Here is a 20357-nt window from a genome sequence, read left to right as displayed (position 1 = left end):
GTGAAAACAACGCCCCTCACCCCCCGGAGTAAGCGTCGGAATGGAACATTCCACCAGGAAGGAAGACAATTAATACCCACGCGCCAGCCTATCAGGAGCCAGCCAGCACCCGAGAGGCTGTGATTGGCTGGTGAGTGGATGATGCTGTAGCAAGTATATTAAGAGCTAGAGACACTGGGGCAAGGGAGGAGAGAGATGCTCGTCGTTCCTGCATCGGACAGACGGTCTGCAAATGGAACTGATCCCCGGGCTTGGGCCTTGTGTTGCTTCATTATGATGGGATTTTAAAAAAAAAAAAATCCATGCTCTTTTCACATTGGAAACTCAGGTCCTGTCTCGCCCTGTTTTTCCTGGAAGACTCCGTGGAGAGCTGGGGAAAATCATAGGACGGTGACACCACAGTTCGCAAGGCAGCAGAACCTGAGTCTCGACAGGAGACAGCTGTGCTTTCCACTGCTAAGGCACCATGCCACAGAAGGCAGGGCCCTGGATTGGGATTCAGGAGACCCAGGTTCAATTCCTGGCTCTACGGGCAAATCACTTCCTCCTTGTGTTTCCTCTTCCAACCTTTCTCTGTCGTGTCTATTTAGATTGGAAGCTCGTCTGTCTCTTACTATGTACGCGCACAGCACCTGACACCACAAGGCCCTGACTTCAGCTGACTTTCTAGGTACACCCCTGTGATACAAATAATAATAAAAGGCTTCAGAAAACCCATGTTTTTAACACCCTTCCCCTCCCAATTCATCCGGTGTCACTGCCTTGGGGACGATCGGTATCCGACCAGTTCTCCAGTCATCCACAGAGCCTTCCAGGGGAGACAAGGCTTGAACGAACCAAACAATCCCGCCCCTCCCACCCCAGCAGCCTTGCCTCATCCATCATAAAGAAGCCCAAAGGCACAAGCCAAGGGTTGTCTTGGCAGGTTGATGCTCCACACAGCTAAAAATCTTTCTCCTCTTCTTGCTCTCCTGGTTTTCCCCAGGCTCCTGCTGGCGTAGGGCAGGACGGACTGCTCCATTCGCTCAGTCCCCCTCCCCGGCCCAAAGGCCTGCTTCCCAGCGCCAAGGAGCACGCTCGGTTTCCCAGAGGCAGACAGTGATGCCCTTCAGGAGACCCGGCACGGAGCAAGGCGAGAGCAGGACCAGAGCATGCTGATTGGCTGTCGAGAACCACCCTGCCCTCCCCAGTGTGGCGGGCAGGGCTGTTGGCACCATCTGGAGGCTGTTGGCTGGTGCCCGGAGGACCCAGCTGTGCTAGTAAATAAATAACAAATGTCAGAATTTCAAGTAATGTCCTTGTTGCCACATTCTCCCCAGCTCTGCTCTCTCCCGGCACGGTGACCGGCTCCGTTGTGGCTGCAGAGATCTCCCCGCTCCTCCCTTGTGCTGCCGGTCTCCGGAGTGGCACACGTGTTGGCAGTGGTTTAACTGAGGCTCCCGCCACGGGGGTTCTTGTGGGGTTAGGGTTGGGGGTGGGGGGTGTCGCCGGCTCCCACCAGAAGCACGACCAGTGTTTGGGTTGAATTCTTTGGAGATTCCCGGGGGTGGAGGGGAACGGCACGGCTCGGCTGCCCTCCGGCATTGCTTTCGCCTTCCAGTTTTCCTACAGGGGTCGCCTTGCTCCTTTAATGCCCCTGGCACGTTTTACAGCACATCTGTCGGAAGTAGGTCCGGCTGCAGAACTTGAACTTCAACACCAGGGGGCAGTAGGCGACCTTGTTCACATCCTTGCATTCTGCAGGGAGCCCAGAGGAAAAGGGGTTAGAGACCCAGCTGTGCACTGGGGGCGGGGGCGCTAGTCTACGTAAGCAGGGTAGAGAGCAGCTCCCCCACCCACAGCGGAACTCCCCCAAACTCTGGGAAAGTGGTGTTGCCCAGGGCTCAGTCTCCATGGACTGGCTGCCAAGGAGCAAGTGGGGTGAACCCCACACAAGGGCAATGAACCGAGCTCAGGATGGGGAATCTTACAGGGAGATCAAGGCCTCTCCTCCCAGGGGTCCCACAGTGTTGGGCAGGCTCACCCGGACAACGTACATGCAGGAGCCACTTCACCCCCTCCCCCACCACCACCACGGGGGCAACAGGTTCAGCGCTGACCCAGAGGGGAGAGCGCCCCTTACTGAGACCTACAGCTTCATGCAGGGATATTGGGGTCAGCACAGACTCAGAGGGGAGATTTTGAACCCGGCTGTTAGCAATGGACAGAATTTAGATTTGAAGTTCTCTCTCCTGCATCGGCGTGGCCCGGCCGGCCGGTACCTTCGGGGCTCTCAGTAGGTCCTGATTTGCACCTCGCTTCACACTGCTGCATGCCCGCAGGCTTCAGGCTCTCCCCGCAGTCGCCGGACGGCTGCCCCGTGTGGGTCAAGCACTGGACGGAGCGCCTCTGCTGGCCGAGGCCGCACTGGGCAGAGCACTGTGGGGGGGACGGGGGACAGGGCAGAGTCAGACCTGCCCTGCGGTGCACTGCTAATGGGGAGGGGGCTGGGCCTGGCTTCTCCCAGGGCTGCAGCCTGGCCACTGTGTTTAACTCAACCCTTGAGGGCTGCAGATTGCTGCTTCCAGCTGGCTACAGGGACTTCTATGCACCGAGCGGACCAATGCAGTCCAGCTGCCTTTATAGGCTTGATCCAAGCCTACTGGCCCTCCCCCTGCACACCCCTAAATAGCTGTTGTGTTGGAGAGTCCAACCCTCCACCCCTACCCTGCTCTGAACTGCAGAGCCCAGTTCTTGCTACATTTCCTAATCCAGCCGCCCACTCATCAGTAACTGGGGCACTGCCTAGTCCACGGAGGCAGAGGTGGCCTGCCTGTGCCCAAGTGGAGGGAAGATCCAGCAGCCCAGCTCCCCTGGCTGGATATCCCTTACTGGTTGATAGCAGAGGGGTTCAAAGGCTGGACTCCTGTGCTCTCAGGGAAGGGGCTGGGATGCTAAGAGGGTGGGGACAACAGCCATGCCCAGGTAAATAAGGGCCCTCTTTGGGAAGGAAAGAGGAACAGACCTAAGGGCACCTCTCCCCTTTATCTGCCCGGATCCCACCTGACCACGGCTTGGGGGCTCCTCGTCTCACTTCTCCCCATTGCAGGCAATGAGTGGGAAGAAGGTGCCCGGCTGACTCCAGGAGGGGGCCTGGTGGCTGGGACACAAGCCAGCCTGATCGCTCCACCTACCCCGGGGAAGGGGGACAGGGAGAAGGAGCCCCAAAGGTGGCAAAGCAGCGGCTCCGAGCTCGCAAAGGGAGGTATTTCATTTGCCCAGTGGGCTAGTCAGCACAGGGACCCCAGTGACCAGGCAAGAGCTAAGGCCTGAGCAGCTGGAGCAGGACAGAGTGCGGAGCTCAACAGAAAGGCATCCAAGGGGCACAGGCAGCAAACCCACAGAGTGCCACCTGTGCCAGCCAAGCAGGGACTCCAGCCAGGCCTAGGCAAGACTGGCCCAGCCGACCAGGAGCCATCGCCCGCCACCGCGCTGATGATCACTGGAAGCAGAGCGCTCCCTGGCATGCAGCCTGGTGTCTGTCTGCGGACTCCGAGGGCACGTCTACACGGCTGTTAAATAGCTGTGCAGACGTTGGGCTCAGGCTGGAGCCTGGGCTCTGGGACTCCACGAGGGGGGCGGGTCTCAGCCTGGACGCCAGCCAGACCCCGCGTCTCGTCACTGCTATTTCTAGCCCTGCAGTTGGGAATTATTTATTGCAGTGTAGACGTGCCCTAGGAGCCAAATGGGGCCGTATGGCTATAGCGGAGGGCAGACATTGCTCTAAGGCTAACAGGTGCCTGCGGGCAAAGGGACTGGGGCAGGGCTGTTTGCTGCGGTCATTCAGTGTCTGCCTGGCAGCCTGGGTACTCTTGCTTTTCCACCCATGCTGCATTACTTCAATTCCCAGTGGTGCAGCACCCTCTGGTGGTCCCACATGGGAGATCACCTGGGTTCCCCACCCCAAGGCTACTGAGCGGGCTGGGAACTCCCGGGACTGTGGCAGGAGATCAGTCAGTACCTCTCCCCATTCGCCAGTCACCCACCGCGGGGGCGGGCAGCGTCGCAGGTTGCACCTCATGCTGGTCGGGGGCTTGGTGTTCTCGGGGCACTGCGAGGTTGCCAGGGTCATGCTGTGGTCGCCGCTTTTGCAAAGCACAATGCGGTGGCGGAAACCAGGCCCACAACTCGGGGTGCACTGCAAAGAGGAGACGCATGAAACTTGCGGTGCCCGGCAAAGGGCAGGCTCAGCTTTAGGGGGCACAGGAAAGAAAAGTTTCAGAGTAGCAACCGTGTTAGTCTGCATCTGCAAAAACAAAAGGAGGACCTGTGGCACCTTATAAGAGACTTACAAATTTATTTGAGCATAAGCTTTCGTGAGCTACAGCGATGAAGTGAGCTGTAGCTCACAAAAGCTTATGCTCAAATGAATTTGTTAGTCTCTAAGGTGCCACAAGTCCTCCTTTTCTTTTTGAGGAAAGAAAAGATACACTGATCTCAGGGCGCATGGAGAACCTCCCCATTCCCTCTCCACCCAAGGGCGTGCAAGGTAAAGGTCTGAGCAAAAGCCCCATGCCCTTTGTCACCCACACATTTCAGCCTGCCAATGCCCAAGTGAAGACAACACCGTGCCAAAAAGATAATACTGACTCCTGCCACGAGTGCAGGGGACCGGACTAGATGACCTCTCGAGGTCCCTTCCAGTTCTATGATTCTAAGATCCCAACTCCGGGAGGCAAATATGGGTCATGCAGGAAACTTACAAAGGCCGTGGGATCCCTTCCCTTAGCACAGCTGAGTTTGTGAGCTCAAGGCACTCCCATCCTGCTCAGCACTCCCGACCGTGTACACCCCAGGCTCACACATGACATTACACAGAGCAGGCCGGGTCCTCAGCTGCTGGAACGCAATGTAGTTCCAACTGACTTAGAATCACAGAATCATAGAGTATCAGGGATGGAAGGGACCTCAGGAGGTCATCTAGTCCAACCCCCTGCTCAAAGCAGGACCAATCCCCAACTAAATCATCCCAGCCAGGGCTCTGTCAAGCCTGACCTTAAAAACTTCTAAGGAAGGAGATTCCACCACCTCCCTAGGTAACGCATTCTAGTGCTTCACCACCCTCCTAGTGAAAAAGTTTTTCCTAATATCCAACCTAAACCTCCCCCACTGCAACTTGAGACCATTACTCCTCGTTCTGTTATCAGCTACCACTGAGAACAGTCTAGATCCATCCTCTTTGGAACCCCCTTTCAGGTAGTTGAAAGCAGCTATCAAATCCCCCCTCATTCTTCTCATCCGCAGACTAAACAATCCCAGTTCCCTCAGCCTCTCCTCATAAGTCAAGTGTTCCAGTCCCCTAATCATTTTTGTTGCCCTCCGCTGGACGTTTTCCAATTTTTCCACATCCTTCTTGTAGTGTGGGGCCCATAACTGGACACAGTACTCCAGATGAGGCCTCACCAATGCTGAATAGAGGGGAACGATCACGTCCTTCGATCTGCTGGCAATGCCCCTACTTATACAGCCCAAAATGCCATTGGTCTTCTTGGCAACAAGGGCACACTGTTGACTCCTATCCAGCTTCTCGTCCACTGTAACCCCTAGGGTCCTTTTCTGCAGATCTGCTGCCGAGCCATTCAGTCCCTAGTCTGTAGCGGTGCATGGGATTCTTCCGTCCTAAGTGCAGGACTCTGCACTTGCCCTTGTTGAACCTCATCAGATTTCTTTTGGCCCAATCCTCTAATTTGTCTAGGGCCCTCTGTATCCTATACCTACCCTCCAGCGTATCTATCTTTAGAATTTTTAATGAATCTGTAAACTCAGGAGTAGTACCGAATGATTGGAGAATTGCTAATATAGTTCCTATTTTTAAGAAAGGAAAAAAAAGTGATCCGGGTAACTACAGGCCAGTTAGTTTGACATCTGTAGTATGCAAGGTCCTGGAAAAAATTTTGAAGGAGAAATTAGTTAAGGACATTGAAGTCAATGGTAAATGGGACAAAATACAACATGGTTTTACAAAAGGCAGATCGTGCCAAACCAACCTAATCTCCTTTTTTGAAAAAGTAACAGATTTTTTAGATAAAGGAAATGCAGTGGATCTAATTTACCTAGATTTCAGTAAGGCATTTGATACCGTGCCACATGGGGAATTATTAGTTAAATTGGAGAAGATGGGGATCAATATGAACATCAAAAGGTGGATAAGGAATTGGTTAAAGGGGAGACTGCAACGGGTCCTACTGAAAGGCAAACTGTCAGGCTGGAGGGAGGTTATCAGTGGAGTTCCTCAGGGATCGGTTTTAGGGACCAATCTTATTTAATCTTTTTATTACTGACCTTGGCACAAAAAGTGGGAGTGTGCTAATAAAGTTTGCAGATGATACAAAGCTGGGAGGTATTGCCAATTCAGAGAAGGATCGGGATATTATACAGGAGGATCTGGATGACCTTGTAAACTGGAGTAATAGTAATAGGATGAAATTTAATAGTGAGAAGTGTAAGGTTATGCATTTAGGGATTAACAACAAGAATTTTAGTTACAAGTTGGGGACGCATCAATTAGAAGTAACGGAAGAGGAGAAGGACCTTGGAGTATTGGTTGATCATAGGATGACTATGAGCTGCCAATGTGATATGGCTGTGAAAAAAGCTAATGTGGTTTTGGGATGCATTAGGAGAGGCATTTCCAGTAGGGATAAGGAGGTTTTAGTACCGTTATACAAGGCACAGGTGAGACCTCACTTAGAATACTGTGTGCAGTTCTGGTCTCCCATGTTTAAAAAGGATGAATTCAAACTGGAGCAGGTACAGAGAAGGGCTATTAGGATGATCTGAGGAATGGAAAACTTGTCTTATGAAAGGAGACTTAAGGAGCTTGGCTTATTTAGCCTAACTAAAAGAAGGTTGAGGGGAGATATGATTGCTCTCTATAAATATATCAGAGGGATAAATACAGGAGAGGGAGAGGAATTATTTCAGCTCAGCACCAATGTGGACACAAGAACAAATGGGTATAAATTGGCCACCAGAAAGTTTAGACTTGAAATCAGACGAAGGTTTTTAACCATCAGAGGAATGAAGTTTTGGAATAGCCTTCCAAGGGAAGCAGTGGGGGCAAAAGATCTATCTGGCTTTAAGATTCTACTTGATAAGTTTATGGAGGAGATGGTATGATGGGATAATGGGATTTTGGTAAGTATTTGATTTTTAAATATTCAGGGTAAATAGGACTAATCCCCTGAGATGGGATATTAGATGGATGGGATCTGAGTTACCCAGGAAAGAATTTTCTGTAGTATCTGGCTGGTGAATCTTGCCCATATGCTCAGGGTTTAGCTGATCGCCATATTTGGGGTCGGGAAGGAATTTTCCTCCAGGGCAGATTGGAGAGGCCCTGAAGGTTTTTCGCCTTCCTCTGTAGCATGGGGCATGGTTGACTTGAGGGAGGCTTCTCTGCTCCTTGAAGTCTTTAAACCATGATTTAAGGACTTTCAATAGCTCAGACATAGGTGAGGTTTTTCATAGGAGTGGGTGGGTGAGATTCTGTGGCCTGCGCTGTGCAGGAGGTCGGACTAGATGATCAGAATGGCCCCTTCTGACCTTAGTATCTATGAATCTATGAATCTACCTGTCCTCCCAGTTTAGTTTCACCTGCAAACTTGCTGAGAGTGCAATCCACACCATCCTCCAGATCATTTATGAAGATATTGAACAAAACCGCCCGAGGACCGACCCTTGGGGCACTCCACTTGATACCGGCTGCTGACTAGACATGGAGCCATTGATCACTACCCATTGAGCCCGACAATCTAGCCAACTTTCTATCCACCTTATAGTCCATTCATCCAGCCCATACTTCTTTAACTTGCTGGCAAGAATACTGTGGGAGACCATGTCAAAAGTTTTGCTAAAGTCAAGGAACAACATGTCCACTGCTTTCCCCTCATCCACAGAGCCAGTTATCTTGTCATAGAAGGCAATTAGATTAGTCAGGCATGACTTGCCCTTGGTGAATCCATGCTGACTGTTCCTGATCACTTTCCTCTCCTCTAAGTGCTTCAGAATTGATTCCTTGAGGACCTGCTCCACGATTTTTCCAGGGACTGTGGTGAGGCTGACTGGCCTGTAGTTCCCAGGATCCTCCTCCTTCCCTTCTGTGCAACTACGACAATCCACAGCTCAAGACCTGGCCCCCCTTCCGCAAATGGCAGCTTGCTGCATCTGATAGAGGTGGTATTTCCTGGGAAGAAGCTAATTCCCTCCTTCTGATCTCTCCACTAACTCCAGAGAAAGGCAGCAGAATCTGAGAATTACCCTTGGCTAGTTTAAATACTGCAGTCAGGTCTCTCCAAGCTAAGTTATTCTAGCTTGGCCGTTCTCTCCTCTGCCGTGAGCACCTCCATTGAGATCGGCAGCAACATGGCCTAGAGGTTAGAGCAGTGGAGGAGTGGGATCAGGAGACTTGGCCTCTACTCTGCATCGGTCAGATAGGGATAATGATGTCTGGTTATAGCGCTTTGAGATCTCAGAGGAAAGGAGCTGTGTGCAGGGAGCCAGATCCTCAGCTGGCGTGGATGGGCGCAGCGCCACTGAAGTCAATGGAGCTACACCAATTTACACCCATTGAGTATCTGGTCCACTAACCGTCAATTATTGGCATTTTCATGGCCTTGGGCTGTGTCCTCTCCAGCCTGACTACAGCTGAGCGGCTGCTTTACTGCCCATCACGCTGGCCAATACGGCCTATTGATTCCTTGTGCTCCCCCCCATCTGTCTGTGCCCCAGGGGTTTCGCTTGTCTATTTAGAATGGAAGATCTCTGGGGCATAGACTGTCCTTCCATTGTTTGTCCAGTGCCTAGCCCAGGGGGGTTCTGGGCCATGACTGGGACTGCTAGGAACTACAGTAATACAAAAATAAAATAATGAATAAATGATGCTTTCTTTAAATTAGGTGGCAACCAGGACCTTGCTTCGAATGGAGGGGTCTCTTCGACCAGAGTTTCTAAAGCAATGGCTCAGTACCTTCAGATTTCCCCTTCTTGAGACAAGCCACTAAGCCAGAAAGCTTTATCCCTCCTGGCTGCTTCAGCACTCCAGGCTGAGATGCCAAACTCATTTCGCTTTTGGTCAGAGGGTACGGACGTACTGATCCTCCGTGCTACCTTAGCTCTCAGAAGTTTGCGGTAACACTAGCTAGACATGTCAGCTAATGAAGCCTTAGGCTTGGCCCTCCCAGCTCAGAGGATGGCAGAACTTAGAACTGGAAAAGGGACCGAGAAGCACAACCAAAATGATCCAGGGCATGGAACAGCTTCCGTATGAGGAGAGATTAAAAAGACTGGAACAGTTCAGTTTTGAAGAGAGACAACTAAGGGGGGGGATAGGCTCGAGGTCTATGAAATCATGACTGGTGTGGAGAAAGTGAATAGCGAAGTGTTATTTACTCCTTATCAGAACTAAGGCTGCAAGTCCATCATGGATTCCGTGACTTTCTGTCACGTCTGCAGCGGCCGGTGCTGGCTCAGGGGCTGCCTGAGCCGAACAGCTCCTGGACCAGCAGCAGCAATTGGGTGTGTGGGAGGGGGCTCAGGGCTAGGGGTCGGGCGGTGCAGGGGGCGCTTACCTCGGGGCTCCCCGGCTCCCACTGGCATGGCCCTGCAGGTCCTCATAGGTGCAGGGGCCAGGGGGCTCCGCGTGCTGCCTGCTCCTGCAGGCCCCGCCCCCGCAGCTCCCAGTGGCTGCAGTTCCCAGCCAATGGGAGCTGCGCAGCTGGCGCTTGCGGCGGGAGCAGTACGTGGAGCCCCCTGGCCCCTGCACCGCCTACGAGCTGCAGGGACATGCAGATTGGGTGGGGAGCTCCTGCCAGCCCCGCCAATGCTCCCACTCCCAGCACCAGTGGGGGTCCTGGGCTGCGCGCCACTGCCCGCCCCCCCAGCACCAGCGGGATCCTTGGTCACCTCTCCCAGCACCAGCAGTGCCCCCGAACCACCCTTCCAGAGCACCCAGGACTCCCGCCCAAGTTTTAGTTAGGGGTATATAGTAAAAGTCATGGACAGGTCATGGGCTGTGAATTTTTGTTTACTGCCTGTGACCTGTCCATGACTTTTACTAAAATACCCGTGACTAAAATGTAGCCTTATTCATAACACAAGAACTAGGGGGTCACCCAATGAAATGAATAGGCAGCAGGTTTAAAACAAACAAAAGGAACCAAATCAGAGGGGTAGTCGGAAGTATTTCTTCACACAATTCACAGTCAATTTCTGGAACTTGTTGCCAGAGAATGTTGCGAAGGCCAACATTATAACGGGGTCCAAAAAAAGAACTAGGTAGGTCCATCAATGGCTATTAGCCAAGCTGGTCAGGGATGTAACCCCAGGCTCTGCGTGTCCCTAGCCTCTGACTGCCAGAAGCTGGGAGTGGATGACAGGGGATGGATCACTCAATAATTGCCCTGTGCCATTCATTTCCTCTGATGCACCAGATATTGGCCACTATTGGAACACAAGATACTGGGCAAGATGGATCATTGATCTGACCCAGTCTGGCCGTTCTTAAGACCTGATGCAGCCTAAGTGCTCAGCATGGGGAAGACACTGTGAAGTCACCCAGGTTCCCACCCAGTGGCAAAGCTTTGTTAGGTCCCATCTAGTCCATCTCCTTGGTCAGTGCAGGACTGTGCCCTGCATGGGGCAGTACCCCTCCCTCAATGGCACTGTAGGCCCTGGACAGCCTTGACCTGCCGTAATGAATGGAGCACAGCAGGGCCCAAGCTATAAGAAGCCAGGGGATTCTGAGAGCCTGTGCAATGGGTCCTTACCTCTGACCAGTCCAGAGCAGCCCATTCTGGGGGGCACGTTTGGTTATTGCAGGGCTCGTGCATCTTGGGCCGGGGTTGGGCACAGGAGCCATCGTCCAGGATTTTCTCCTCGGTGGCAGCGATCTTCCTGCGGCAGACGACGCTGCGGGTGCGGACGCCCTCGTTGCAGCTCCGGCTGCATTCGGACCAGTTCCCGATCACCCAACTGGGGAAAGAGACAAGTGTTGGCAGATAGGAGCGAAGCTTGACCCTGGACAGCCATTGTCTGAGCTGAGCACTAGGAGCCAGCAACCCCAGAGAATATCTACACAGCCCGCGCAGTGAGCCTCCAAGCCCGGGGTGACAGACTTGGCTAGCTCAGCTCGTGCTAGCCTCTAAAAACAGCTGTGTAGACAGTGTGTTGAGGTTGTGACTCGGGCTGGAGCTCGGGTCCTGAAGTTACACAGTTATTTATACAAGTCCTGCTACCCTTAGGCTGTCTGCACCCCCTGGGCGAAGAGGCTGGCTCCCACAGGCTGTGTACACATACCCTGAGTCCTCCCTGGCCTCGCACGGACTGGCTTTGCACCGGTCATTTAATCTCTGCACATACAGTGGGGACAATGACACTGACTTGCGGGGCTGGGTCTGTGCATGTTTCTAAGGGGACGAACAGAGAAGGTGCTAATATCACGGGGAGAGGGGCACGTGGGGGGGTGAGAGGGGGTACAATGACTCTGGGAGAAATTCCGCTTTATTGATGAACCTTCTGGCCAGCAGACCCCCACATTCTATGAACCCATCCCCTGCACTAGTCTAGTGGATAAGGGCCCTGGACAGGGACTGGGGTTCTAGTCCTGGCTCTGCCACTGACCTTGGGCAAGTCACTGCTGCTCTGTGCCTCAGTTTCCCCAGCTGTAAAATGGGGACAATGCTATTGTCCTCCTTTGTGAAGCACTTTGAGGTGAAAAGCGCTGGATATTATTATTAGTGACAGAGCGGAAAGATAACATAATATCACACCCTTGCCATCCTCTGACACCTTTCCTCTGGGGAGCCCAGTGGCGCCACCCAGACTTTACACAGACTTGCTGAGTACGATCATCTCCCCGCAGAGGCTGGATGTGACTCCACCTAGGAGCCAGTAGCCATGTCTGGAACGGAACCACAAGGATCATCCTTTCTTCCCGAGGTAAGAGAGACGGGGGAAACTGACTCGGGGAAGAGAGACGGGGGAACTGATTCGGGGGAAGAAAAAAGATGGGAGAACCTGCTTCGCTGATTCAGGGAGAGAGCAGGCACCAGATCCATTCTCCACCTCGATCCAGCCCTGCTTCTCCATCCAAGAACCCTGCCAGTAGTTCCCCAGCCCAGCTGCCCCATGATCCCCAACAGCAGACACCGTTCCCAGACCAGTGACCGCACTCACGTGGGCGGACATGGCTCAGTGTTGCATGGTCTCTCCTTCTCCGGTAATTTGGTTTCAGGGCTACAGAAATGGTTGAAGACTGTGGAGCTGTCGGCTTGTTTCTTGCATATGACGGACTGGACTTGGCTGCCTGCGGGGGATGGGGGGGGGGAGGGAAAGGGAAGAGAGAAATAGCTCTAGCCTGGTTCCAGAGTTTAGGATGCACGATCCAGCTGTTCACTCTGGGTCTACAGGGGGGCACAACCACTTGTCACTCCAGAGACAAGGATGCCCTTAAGTTTCTATTTAAAGCCAAATTTTCCATCATCTCTAAAATCTACAACACCTGACAGGTTGGGCTGGAAACTGGTAGGTCAGGTCAGGGCCCAGAGCAAAGTTTGTCGAGAAAATTTGAGGGCATTTGATCAAAGAGTTCGTGCACCCAGAAAAAAATAACAACCTGGTTTTGAAAGTCTTGTAACCCTTTTTTGAGCAGGATTGGGGGGCCTATCCTGCATTCCCCTTGCTGAGGACTGCTGCCCCATGCAAAACCAAGGCCCCTAACGTCAAAGCAGAAAGATCATTCAGCCTTGGTTTTGAAACTGCCTCTGTCTTCTTCTGAATATTTGCTCAGCCCCTTGCAGCCAGGTTCTGCCAGACACCCCACAGAAACCACGGCTTCAGCTCCCACCGGAACGAGCCCAAAGGATTCTGGGAAGCATCTGTCTGAGGCGGACTAGTTCACAGATGCAGAGATTTAAAGGCCAGAGGGGACCATTAGTCCAACCTCCAGCCTAACACGTGTCACTGAATTTCAAGTGTATCATTTCAACCCAGTGACCTTTATCAGCCACTCTTGGGGTCCAGCCAAAGAACAACGTCCAGGACATGTGACAAGACCTGTTGTCCATGCAGCTTTGTTGACTGACACTGAGTTGCAAGCGGTTGAGTGTGAGGTCCTGGTCTGAGAGCCCCATTAGAGCAATATGGCTCCCAAAGCAAGTCCCCAGGCATGGCGTCTTGTGCTGGGAGTCAAGGGAGTTGCAGACACTACACCGCTACCCCTGCCAAAATACAGTCAAACCTCTCACCCCCTGCACAGATAGCTGAGCATTTGGTCCATGGGGTGTAGTGCCAGGAGTACTGGGTCAAGGAGCCTCGGGTGATGGGCGCGTTGAACTTGTAGTGAATCCCCGGCAGCTCTGCCCGCACGAGAACCTGTGGAGAAAGGGGCTGTCAGTGCACTGGGGCCAACGTGCCATCAGAGCCGAGCGTGACCGTGGGCCCATCGCGTGGTGTGTCCCAGAACCCCCACCAGGCTCTACAAGCTCTGCTGGGCTTCCCTTGCCTTCCCAGCTCTGAAACCACCAGGAGTTGATATCCATCGACTCTGGCCACGGTGCAGCAGAGCAGCATGGAGGTGTGGAGCCTCTGTGCTCAGCAGAGCAGTGATCAGGAGGGACCACGGATCCGGGGCAGCCAAAACCCACTTTCTTTCCAAAGCCTGGCTCTGTGGTGTAATGGGCCCTCTGCTCCAGGACAGGGATCTGAGAAGAATTTGGCCCCTATGACGCCAGTGTCCCTGTATCCCAGATTAGTACTAACTCTGGTGCATGTGTCAGGAATGGAGATAATCGATTGGGATGAGTTAGCCATGGCCCGGCAGGGAGGGCCAGGGGGACGGAAAGGGTCATTACCAACCATGACAATGAGAGTGGCATTGGTAGGTCCTAAGGCCTCCAGCGATTCGGGGTCATCCTGAGATCTCCTGTAGTGGAACGTCGTCCCGGCGACATCAAAGCGCCTGGGCGGGTCGATGGAGAGCTTCCCGTTGATGAAATACTCGTCGTTCTCCCCTTTCAGCGCTGGAAGGACAGGCGAGGCGAGGGTCCTCAGTGCGGAAGGGACTGCCAGCTATTTCCCAGCGTGCATTGCCTCCCCCAACCAAGTTAATGGGTAAAGCTAGGAGGCTATGGATTCTCTTTGAAAGCAACTTTGCCAGGGGAATCATGGGGCATGGCTTCTAATACACCCCTCACCATAGTATTAGGGCACTGGGATTTCCTCCACCCCCCGCCACACCATAACAATGCTTAGCCTGCCATCCAGTGCTTTCCAGCCATTGCTCTTCATCCACTGTTACAAGGCGGGGAAGTACCATTGTCCCCATTTTATAGATTGAGACGCTGAGGTGCACACAAATTAAGTGACTTGGTCAAGGCCAGGGACAGAGCTGGGACTAGCAGCCCAGTATCTGGATTCACAGTCTTTGCCCAAGCCATTGGACTACACTAAAGATGCCATAGTGGGACAGGGCTTAACCAGCCAGCTTGGTGGCACTGGGGATGGTAACCAGGGCACCAGACTAGCACATGACAGTTCATATCCCGGAAGCGTAACAAACAGTGGCCACAGGCTATACACAGAGACCCCAGCACAGCTGGGACCACACTCGAGATCTTCCAGGCCCGAAATGCAGCTTCTAGAGCCTGTGCTAAAGGAATACCCCGTGGGCGGTGAGTGAGTGGGCGGGACTACAGCTGGCCGTTGTAATCGCAGAGGTCGGTCACTAGAGGGAGACATGATCTCTCTCTCACACACCCACACTACGCCCGTGTGTTACACAAACGCCCACGGTTACGTTTTTAATGGTTGCACTGTTGTTGCTGTTAACATGCTCTTTCCCATGATGCTTTGGGGCAGGGTGGATGGTCCCGCATTGGTGAGAAATGCGGGGGAGACTCGTTCCCCTTCAGGCTGGAAATCACACGAGCACTGCCTGGACAGGCACTGCAGCTGCAGGGGACTCCATGGTCCTGTGCTGGCCGCAGGGAGAGATGCTGGCTGTTACTCCGGGGACAGAGGCAGGTTTGGGTAGTGCCTTTCCACAGGTATGATGGGCTCACAAGTGTCCCAGCCAGGCAGGCCCCATTAGAGGAGGGCGTGAAATCCCAGCCTGCCCCTTAGCCAGGATCATTCCCGGTGACGTGTATGCACCAGTAAATCATTTCTGATGGATTGGAAAGACTAAGGGAGGCCTGGTCTGTCCGACACCAGGGCAGGCTCTGCTCCGGGACGCTGCTCCCCTGGAACCGGCACAAGGCAGCTGGCCCGAGGGGTCCTTTACCAGATCCGGCACCAGCGCAGGCCCTGTTAGCGAATGCTGCTCTCCCAGAACTGCAGGGAAACCCCAGCTTAAGGGAGCTCCCTCCCATGGGACCTCAGTGCAGGCTCTGGAATCTGCCATGGTTCAAGCTCACCTGGCAGGTGACCTGCTAGGGGATGTTTACATTCCCCTCCCTTCCTCTCCCCTTGCTGTAACGGCTGCTGATTGCTTGAGAAAAGCAATGAGCCAAAGTCTGGCTGGAAAGCTGAGCCTGACCAAAACGCGAGACGGTCTGAACCCCCCAGCCGAACATGCTGGCTCTGAGGGAAGTGCCAAGGAGTTGGGGACAGCGCCGGGGCGTGGGGTTTGCGTGGGGTTACATTGCTGAACAGAGGTGGAGCAGCAGCGAGACAGGGGGCATCTACACCACACACAAACACACCACCGGCCCCAAAACAGTTCCCCCATCATGCTTTGCAAACCTCACCAGGCACCGCGGCTTTGCCAGCAGATGCCACCCCGGGGAGGGGGAAAAGCTTTTCTCAGTGGTTAGCTACCGAGTGTTGAGAATACTTCATCCTACTGCCCCCTCAGGCTGGCACCTGAAACCTTCCCAGCACCCCCTCCAGAGGAGATCTGCCAGGCAGCTCTTGCCCACACAGCACCCACAGAGAAAGGTGCCATGGCACTGAATGGGCGTCGAATTGGAATTTCATTGGCTCTCCATCGTGACTCTCCCTGTCCCCTAGCGTCACCCCTGAGCTGCAGACCCTGCTGTTTTCTCACCCAGGTAGTTGAGAGAGAGGTTCAACTCCCGGATATCAATATGCACCGAGCCCTTGGGGATCCAGATCACCTCCCTGTAACCTGGAAGACAACCCCAGGGTGTGAGGTTAGCAGGGAAACCGAGCCATGCTGGGATCGGAGAGATTGCGGGGGATTGCCTGGGTAGGAGGAAACCACCTGAGCCCAGCGGAGGGAAATCAAGTCAAGGACCCCAGAATAGCCCAGAGGCATATCAGCCCCCCAGTGCAGGGAGCCCACGGGCATATCCAATCCCCACCTCGGGGAGCCCACGGGTGTATCTGACAACCCCCACCCTATCTCGGGGACCCAATGGCTGTATCTGACCCCCGCATCCCTGGGAGCCCACGGGTGTACCCGACATCCCCCACCCCAGGGAGCCCACAGGCGTACCCAACCCCCTCAACCCCACCCCAGGGAGCCCATGGGTGTATCCGACCCCCCCATTTCCTGAGATAAAGGCATTGAACCAGAAGGAAACAAGGGGTGGGTAAATCAAGCCTTGCTGTGTCCCAGCTGGGCCGGATGCTCCTTACCCCCCTCGGGCAGGGACTGGTTGAAAATGCCTTCGATGGTCTCGCAGGTACTCCCGTCTCCCCCACACACGCGGCACTTGTCCTCCTTCAAGTCAGAGCCGAGGACACGGTCACAGCCCACGTGCTGGAGGGACAGAGCAGGGGGGATTATCCGCCTGCAGGGGGTGCTGGCCTCCAACTGACCAAACCTCCAGACGGCCATTCTGGTGTCACGTGGGGGGGGTTCAGATGTCCCCTTGCCTCCCTTTTACTCCTGCCCCCTCCCCCTCCCAGCTGTGGGGCTCAGCATGGCTCCCCTGTCTTTCTGCCACCCCTGGGGCCTGGCAAGAGAAAGGGGCGTGAGCATGGGGCCCAAGGACGAAATCTGCCTCTCCCCATCCATACCCCGAGAGCCCTGGGTGAAGGGCTGAGCGCGTGTGCGTGGGATGCCGTGATGGAATCCACCCTCCTTACCGAGGGGAGGATTCAGCGCGTCCTCTCCACAATCTGCGTGGAGCTTTGGGAGCTCCCTCTCCATGCCAGGCCATTTGGGTACAAGGAGTGCCCCTTTCCCCCTGCACAGCCCTGCCACTCTCCGAAGGAAATGCCCCAGATCTCTATGGCCCTGCAACGGCCACAGGTGGCCCGGACATCTGGAGGGCTTGGCTCTGCAGCACCTGGCTGGAAATCTCATGAGGAGAGACTCCACGGTCCTTCCGGCCTCTGGCCAGGCTGGGCCCTTCACCCTTGCTGGGTCCTGGACCTCCCGCTGCGGGCGCAGGGTCAGGCCAGCGCATCTCCGGGCCCTGATGCTGAACGCTCATCGGCTGGAGGCGGAACGTGCAGCTGCCCCGAGGGAGGAGGAGGAGGAGGGAGAAGGCGACATTTTGAAAGAGAGGAAGGAGGGGACGCCCTGTGCTTGTAATTAGCAGCCCCTGTGTGACGGGCTGATTCCTGCCGGACTTCCACCGTGCTCCGGGGTCCTTCACAGCACAGGCCCCAGCAGCTGGAAGGGGCAGGCTGGGCCTACCTCCAACTTCCCAGAGACTCCTGTTTATGTAGCAATGCCCTCTCAGACCCGGGAGGGACTCTCAGGCCCTGCCAGGTCCCGAATACCTTCTCCAGAGCTCTGAGGGTTTTGCCCGTCTTCTTCTCAGGGCAATGCGCAGTTACCTTCACGGCCACCCACTTACCCACTGACATGGGGGAAGCCTCAGGCCCTGAGCCTGTCACACAGTAATGCTAAGCACCCACAGCGCCCTCCCAGACAGGGCAAGTCAGGGCTATAGCCCGCACGCCATAGATAGGGAAACCGAGGCACAAGAAGTGGGCTGACTTGCTCCAGGTCACAAAGAGTCAGCAGCAGAGCTGAGTCCATGAGACCCCAGGCAAGTGGGAGAGTAGCTGGCTCTGCTCTTTAACTACTGTGCCATGAGGGGGCAGCTGAACTCCTGACCGACAGCCAAGGCACACGAGAAGGGCCTACAGAGCACAGGAGAGGGGCTGAGTGCCTGCAGGGAAACCCCCGACTCATCCCAGCTCCCGCCCCAGCACCCCCTGACCTCGGCAAGTACCTTGCACTCCCCATTGACACAGATGTCATTGGAGTCCTGCCGGCAGGTTGTCCCGTCCACCACGGCTGCTGCCCGCTCCGTGTAGAAGTTGAAGCCCTCCGCCAGGCAGTTGAGAGAACAGGATTTCACGCCCCCTGCAAGAGAAAGGGAGGCGGTTCCACCTGCCCCAGCACAGCGACAGCTAGACGAGTGATGGCTAGGGCCCTACCAAATTCACGGCCCATTCTGGTCAACGTCACGGTCATAGGGTTTTTAAAATTGTAAATTTCATGATTTCAGCTATTTAAATCTGAAAGTTCAGTGTTGTAATTGTTGGGGTTCTGACCCAAAAAGGAGTTGGGGGGGATGTTGCAAGGTTATTGTAGGGGGGCTGCGGTACTGCTACCCTTCCTTCTGCGCTGCCTTCAGAGCTGGGCGCCTGGAGAGCGGCGGCTGCTGGCCGGGATCCCTGCTCTGAAGGCAGAGCCGCTGCCAGCAGCAGAGCAGAAGGAAGGATGGCCTGGTATGGTGTTGCCACCCTTACTTCTGCGCTGCTCCCTGCAGAGCTGGGCCCTCAGTCAGCAGCCGCCATTTTCTGGCTGCCCAGCTCTGAAGGCAGCAGCACAGACGTAAGGGTGGCATGGGATGGTATCGCCACCCTTACATCTGCACTGCTGCTGGCGGGGGCTGCCTTCAGAGCTGGGCGCCTGGCAAACAACTGCCACTCTCCAGCCACCCAGCTCTGAAGGCAGTGCAGAAGTAAGGGGGGCAATACCGCCACCCCCCTAAAATAACCTTGCGATCCCCCTGCAACTCCCTGTTGAGTCCAGACCCCCAATTTGAGAAACGCTGGTTTCCCCCGTGAAATCTGTATAGTATAGGGTAAAAGGACATAATAGACCAGATTTCATGGTTCGTGATGCGTTTTTCATGTTTGTGAATTTGGTCAGGCCCTAGTGATAGAGCTTCCCCACCCAGTCAGCTTCCCCCTGCTCTCCTGATGCTCTCTCCACTCTGTGCCTGGCCTAGGCTGCTCCAAGGGGTCAGGAGGCCCCACCGCCAGGCAGCAAGTTCAGAGCAGTGTCAGGCCTGCTCACTAACTACCCTGTGGGGCTCTGGAGCAGAGACAGCCCCCATGCCTTCTGGGAGCAGCCACTCAGAGCCAGGCAGCCCTCCGGCCTGACAGGGTCTTCTTCCTCCAGGCTTGTACCGCACTGAGCCCCAGCTCCCAGGGAGCCAGGACTTGCCCCTCCTCCCTTCAGAGTACACATCTCTGTGACACACCCACCGGGGAGCCCCAAGAGCACCCCCACTGTGCTGCTGTTTGTACCACGGCAGCACCCTGAGCTCCCAGCAGAGCCTGAGCCCCATCACGCTAGGTGCTGTACAGGCGCTAAGCGAGAGACAGCCCCTGCCCCAAGGAGCCTGCAAGTTAAATAGAGCAGACAGTCAAAGGGTGGGAGGTGCAGAGACTTACCCAACCTCCCACAGCCCGTCATACGCAGAGCCAGGAATAGCTCAACCTAGCTCTCATGGAAGTCACTGGCAGAACTCTTATGGGCCAGCAAAGGGAGCAGGACTGGGCCTGAAGCAGATACTGTAGTGTGTGTCATTTGACAAGATCTCAGCCTTCAGAGATCAGCTGAGCATCTGCCGGTGACTGGAAGGTTGTACGCTGTCTCCTACCGACTATGGTGCATTATGATTTTGCCTGCACCTTCTTCCGCAGCATTGGTACTAAGCAGGGCAGCGGCAGGAGATCAGAGGGATTTTCCATGAGATTCAATTCTGGAAGAAATTGCAGTAGAAGAACTTTCATCCAGCGAACAAATTCTGAGCCAAGTGGCAAGGTTAGACCAGATGGACTGGCAGAACCCAGGACTGGCTGGCCCACTGGCCTCACTCCTCTGGTAGGGCACAGAGCCAGGGCGCTCGTCTGGACTTCAAGAGTGATCTGAAACAGGCTAGCAGGAAGTGGGATATGAGTGAGAGGGACAAGCAGGTCCGAGTTGATTTGGAAGAAGGGTGCATATGGGACTAGACTCATGGCAGAAGCAGATTCTTAGTGTCTGGGGACAAAAAGCAGCGGCTCAAAATGGCTAGAAAACACACACTCTCTCTCTCTCCTGACTGGACCTGAGCAGTTCCCAGGGCTTGAATCGTTCACTCAGTATTGCAGTATCCTAA

General features: G+C 54.6%; 1 protein-coding gene across 1 annotated transcript in view; it reads right to left on the bottom strand.

The window, feature by feature from the left end:
* Positions 1-20357, bottom strand: part of ADAMTS10 (ADAM metallopeptidase with thrombospondin type 1 motif 10) — an 88110-nt gene continuing 67753 nt past the window's right edge. The window contains 10 exon segments of the mRNA XM_038384237.2: positions 1-1737; positions 2262-2418; positions 4001-4177; positions 10806-11010; positions 12214-12343; positions 13284-13410; positions 13894-14057; positions 16085-16165; positions 16639-16762; positions 18192-18325. Coding sequence (XP_038240165.1) covers positions 1628-1737; positions 2262-2418; positions 4001-4177; positions 10806-11010; positions 12214-12343; positions 13284-13410; positions 13894-14057; positions 16085-16165; positions 16639-16762; positions 18192-18325 — 1409 coding nt within the window. The 3' untranslated portion in view covers positions 1-1627.

Source organism: Dermochelys coriacea, chromosome 25, assembly GCF_009764565.3.
Source record: "Dermochelys coriacea isolate rDerCor1 chromosome 25, rDerCor1.pri.v4, whole genome shotgun sequence".
NCBI lineage: Eukaryota > Metazoa > Chordata > Testudines > Dermochelyidae > Dermochelys > Dermochelys coriacea.
Note: the sequence above shows the minus strand (reverse complement) of the source record. Positions and strands in the feature narration are given on the sequence as shown.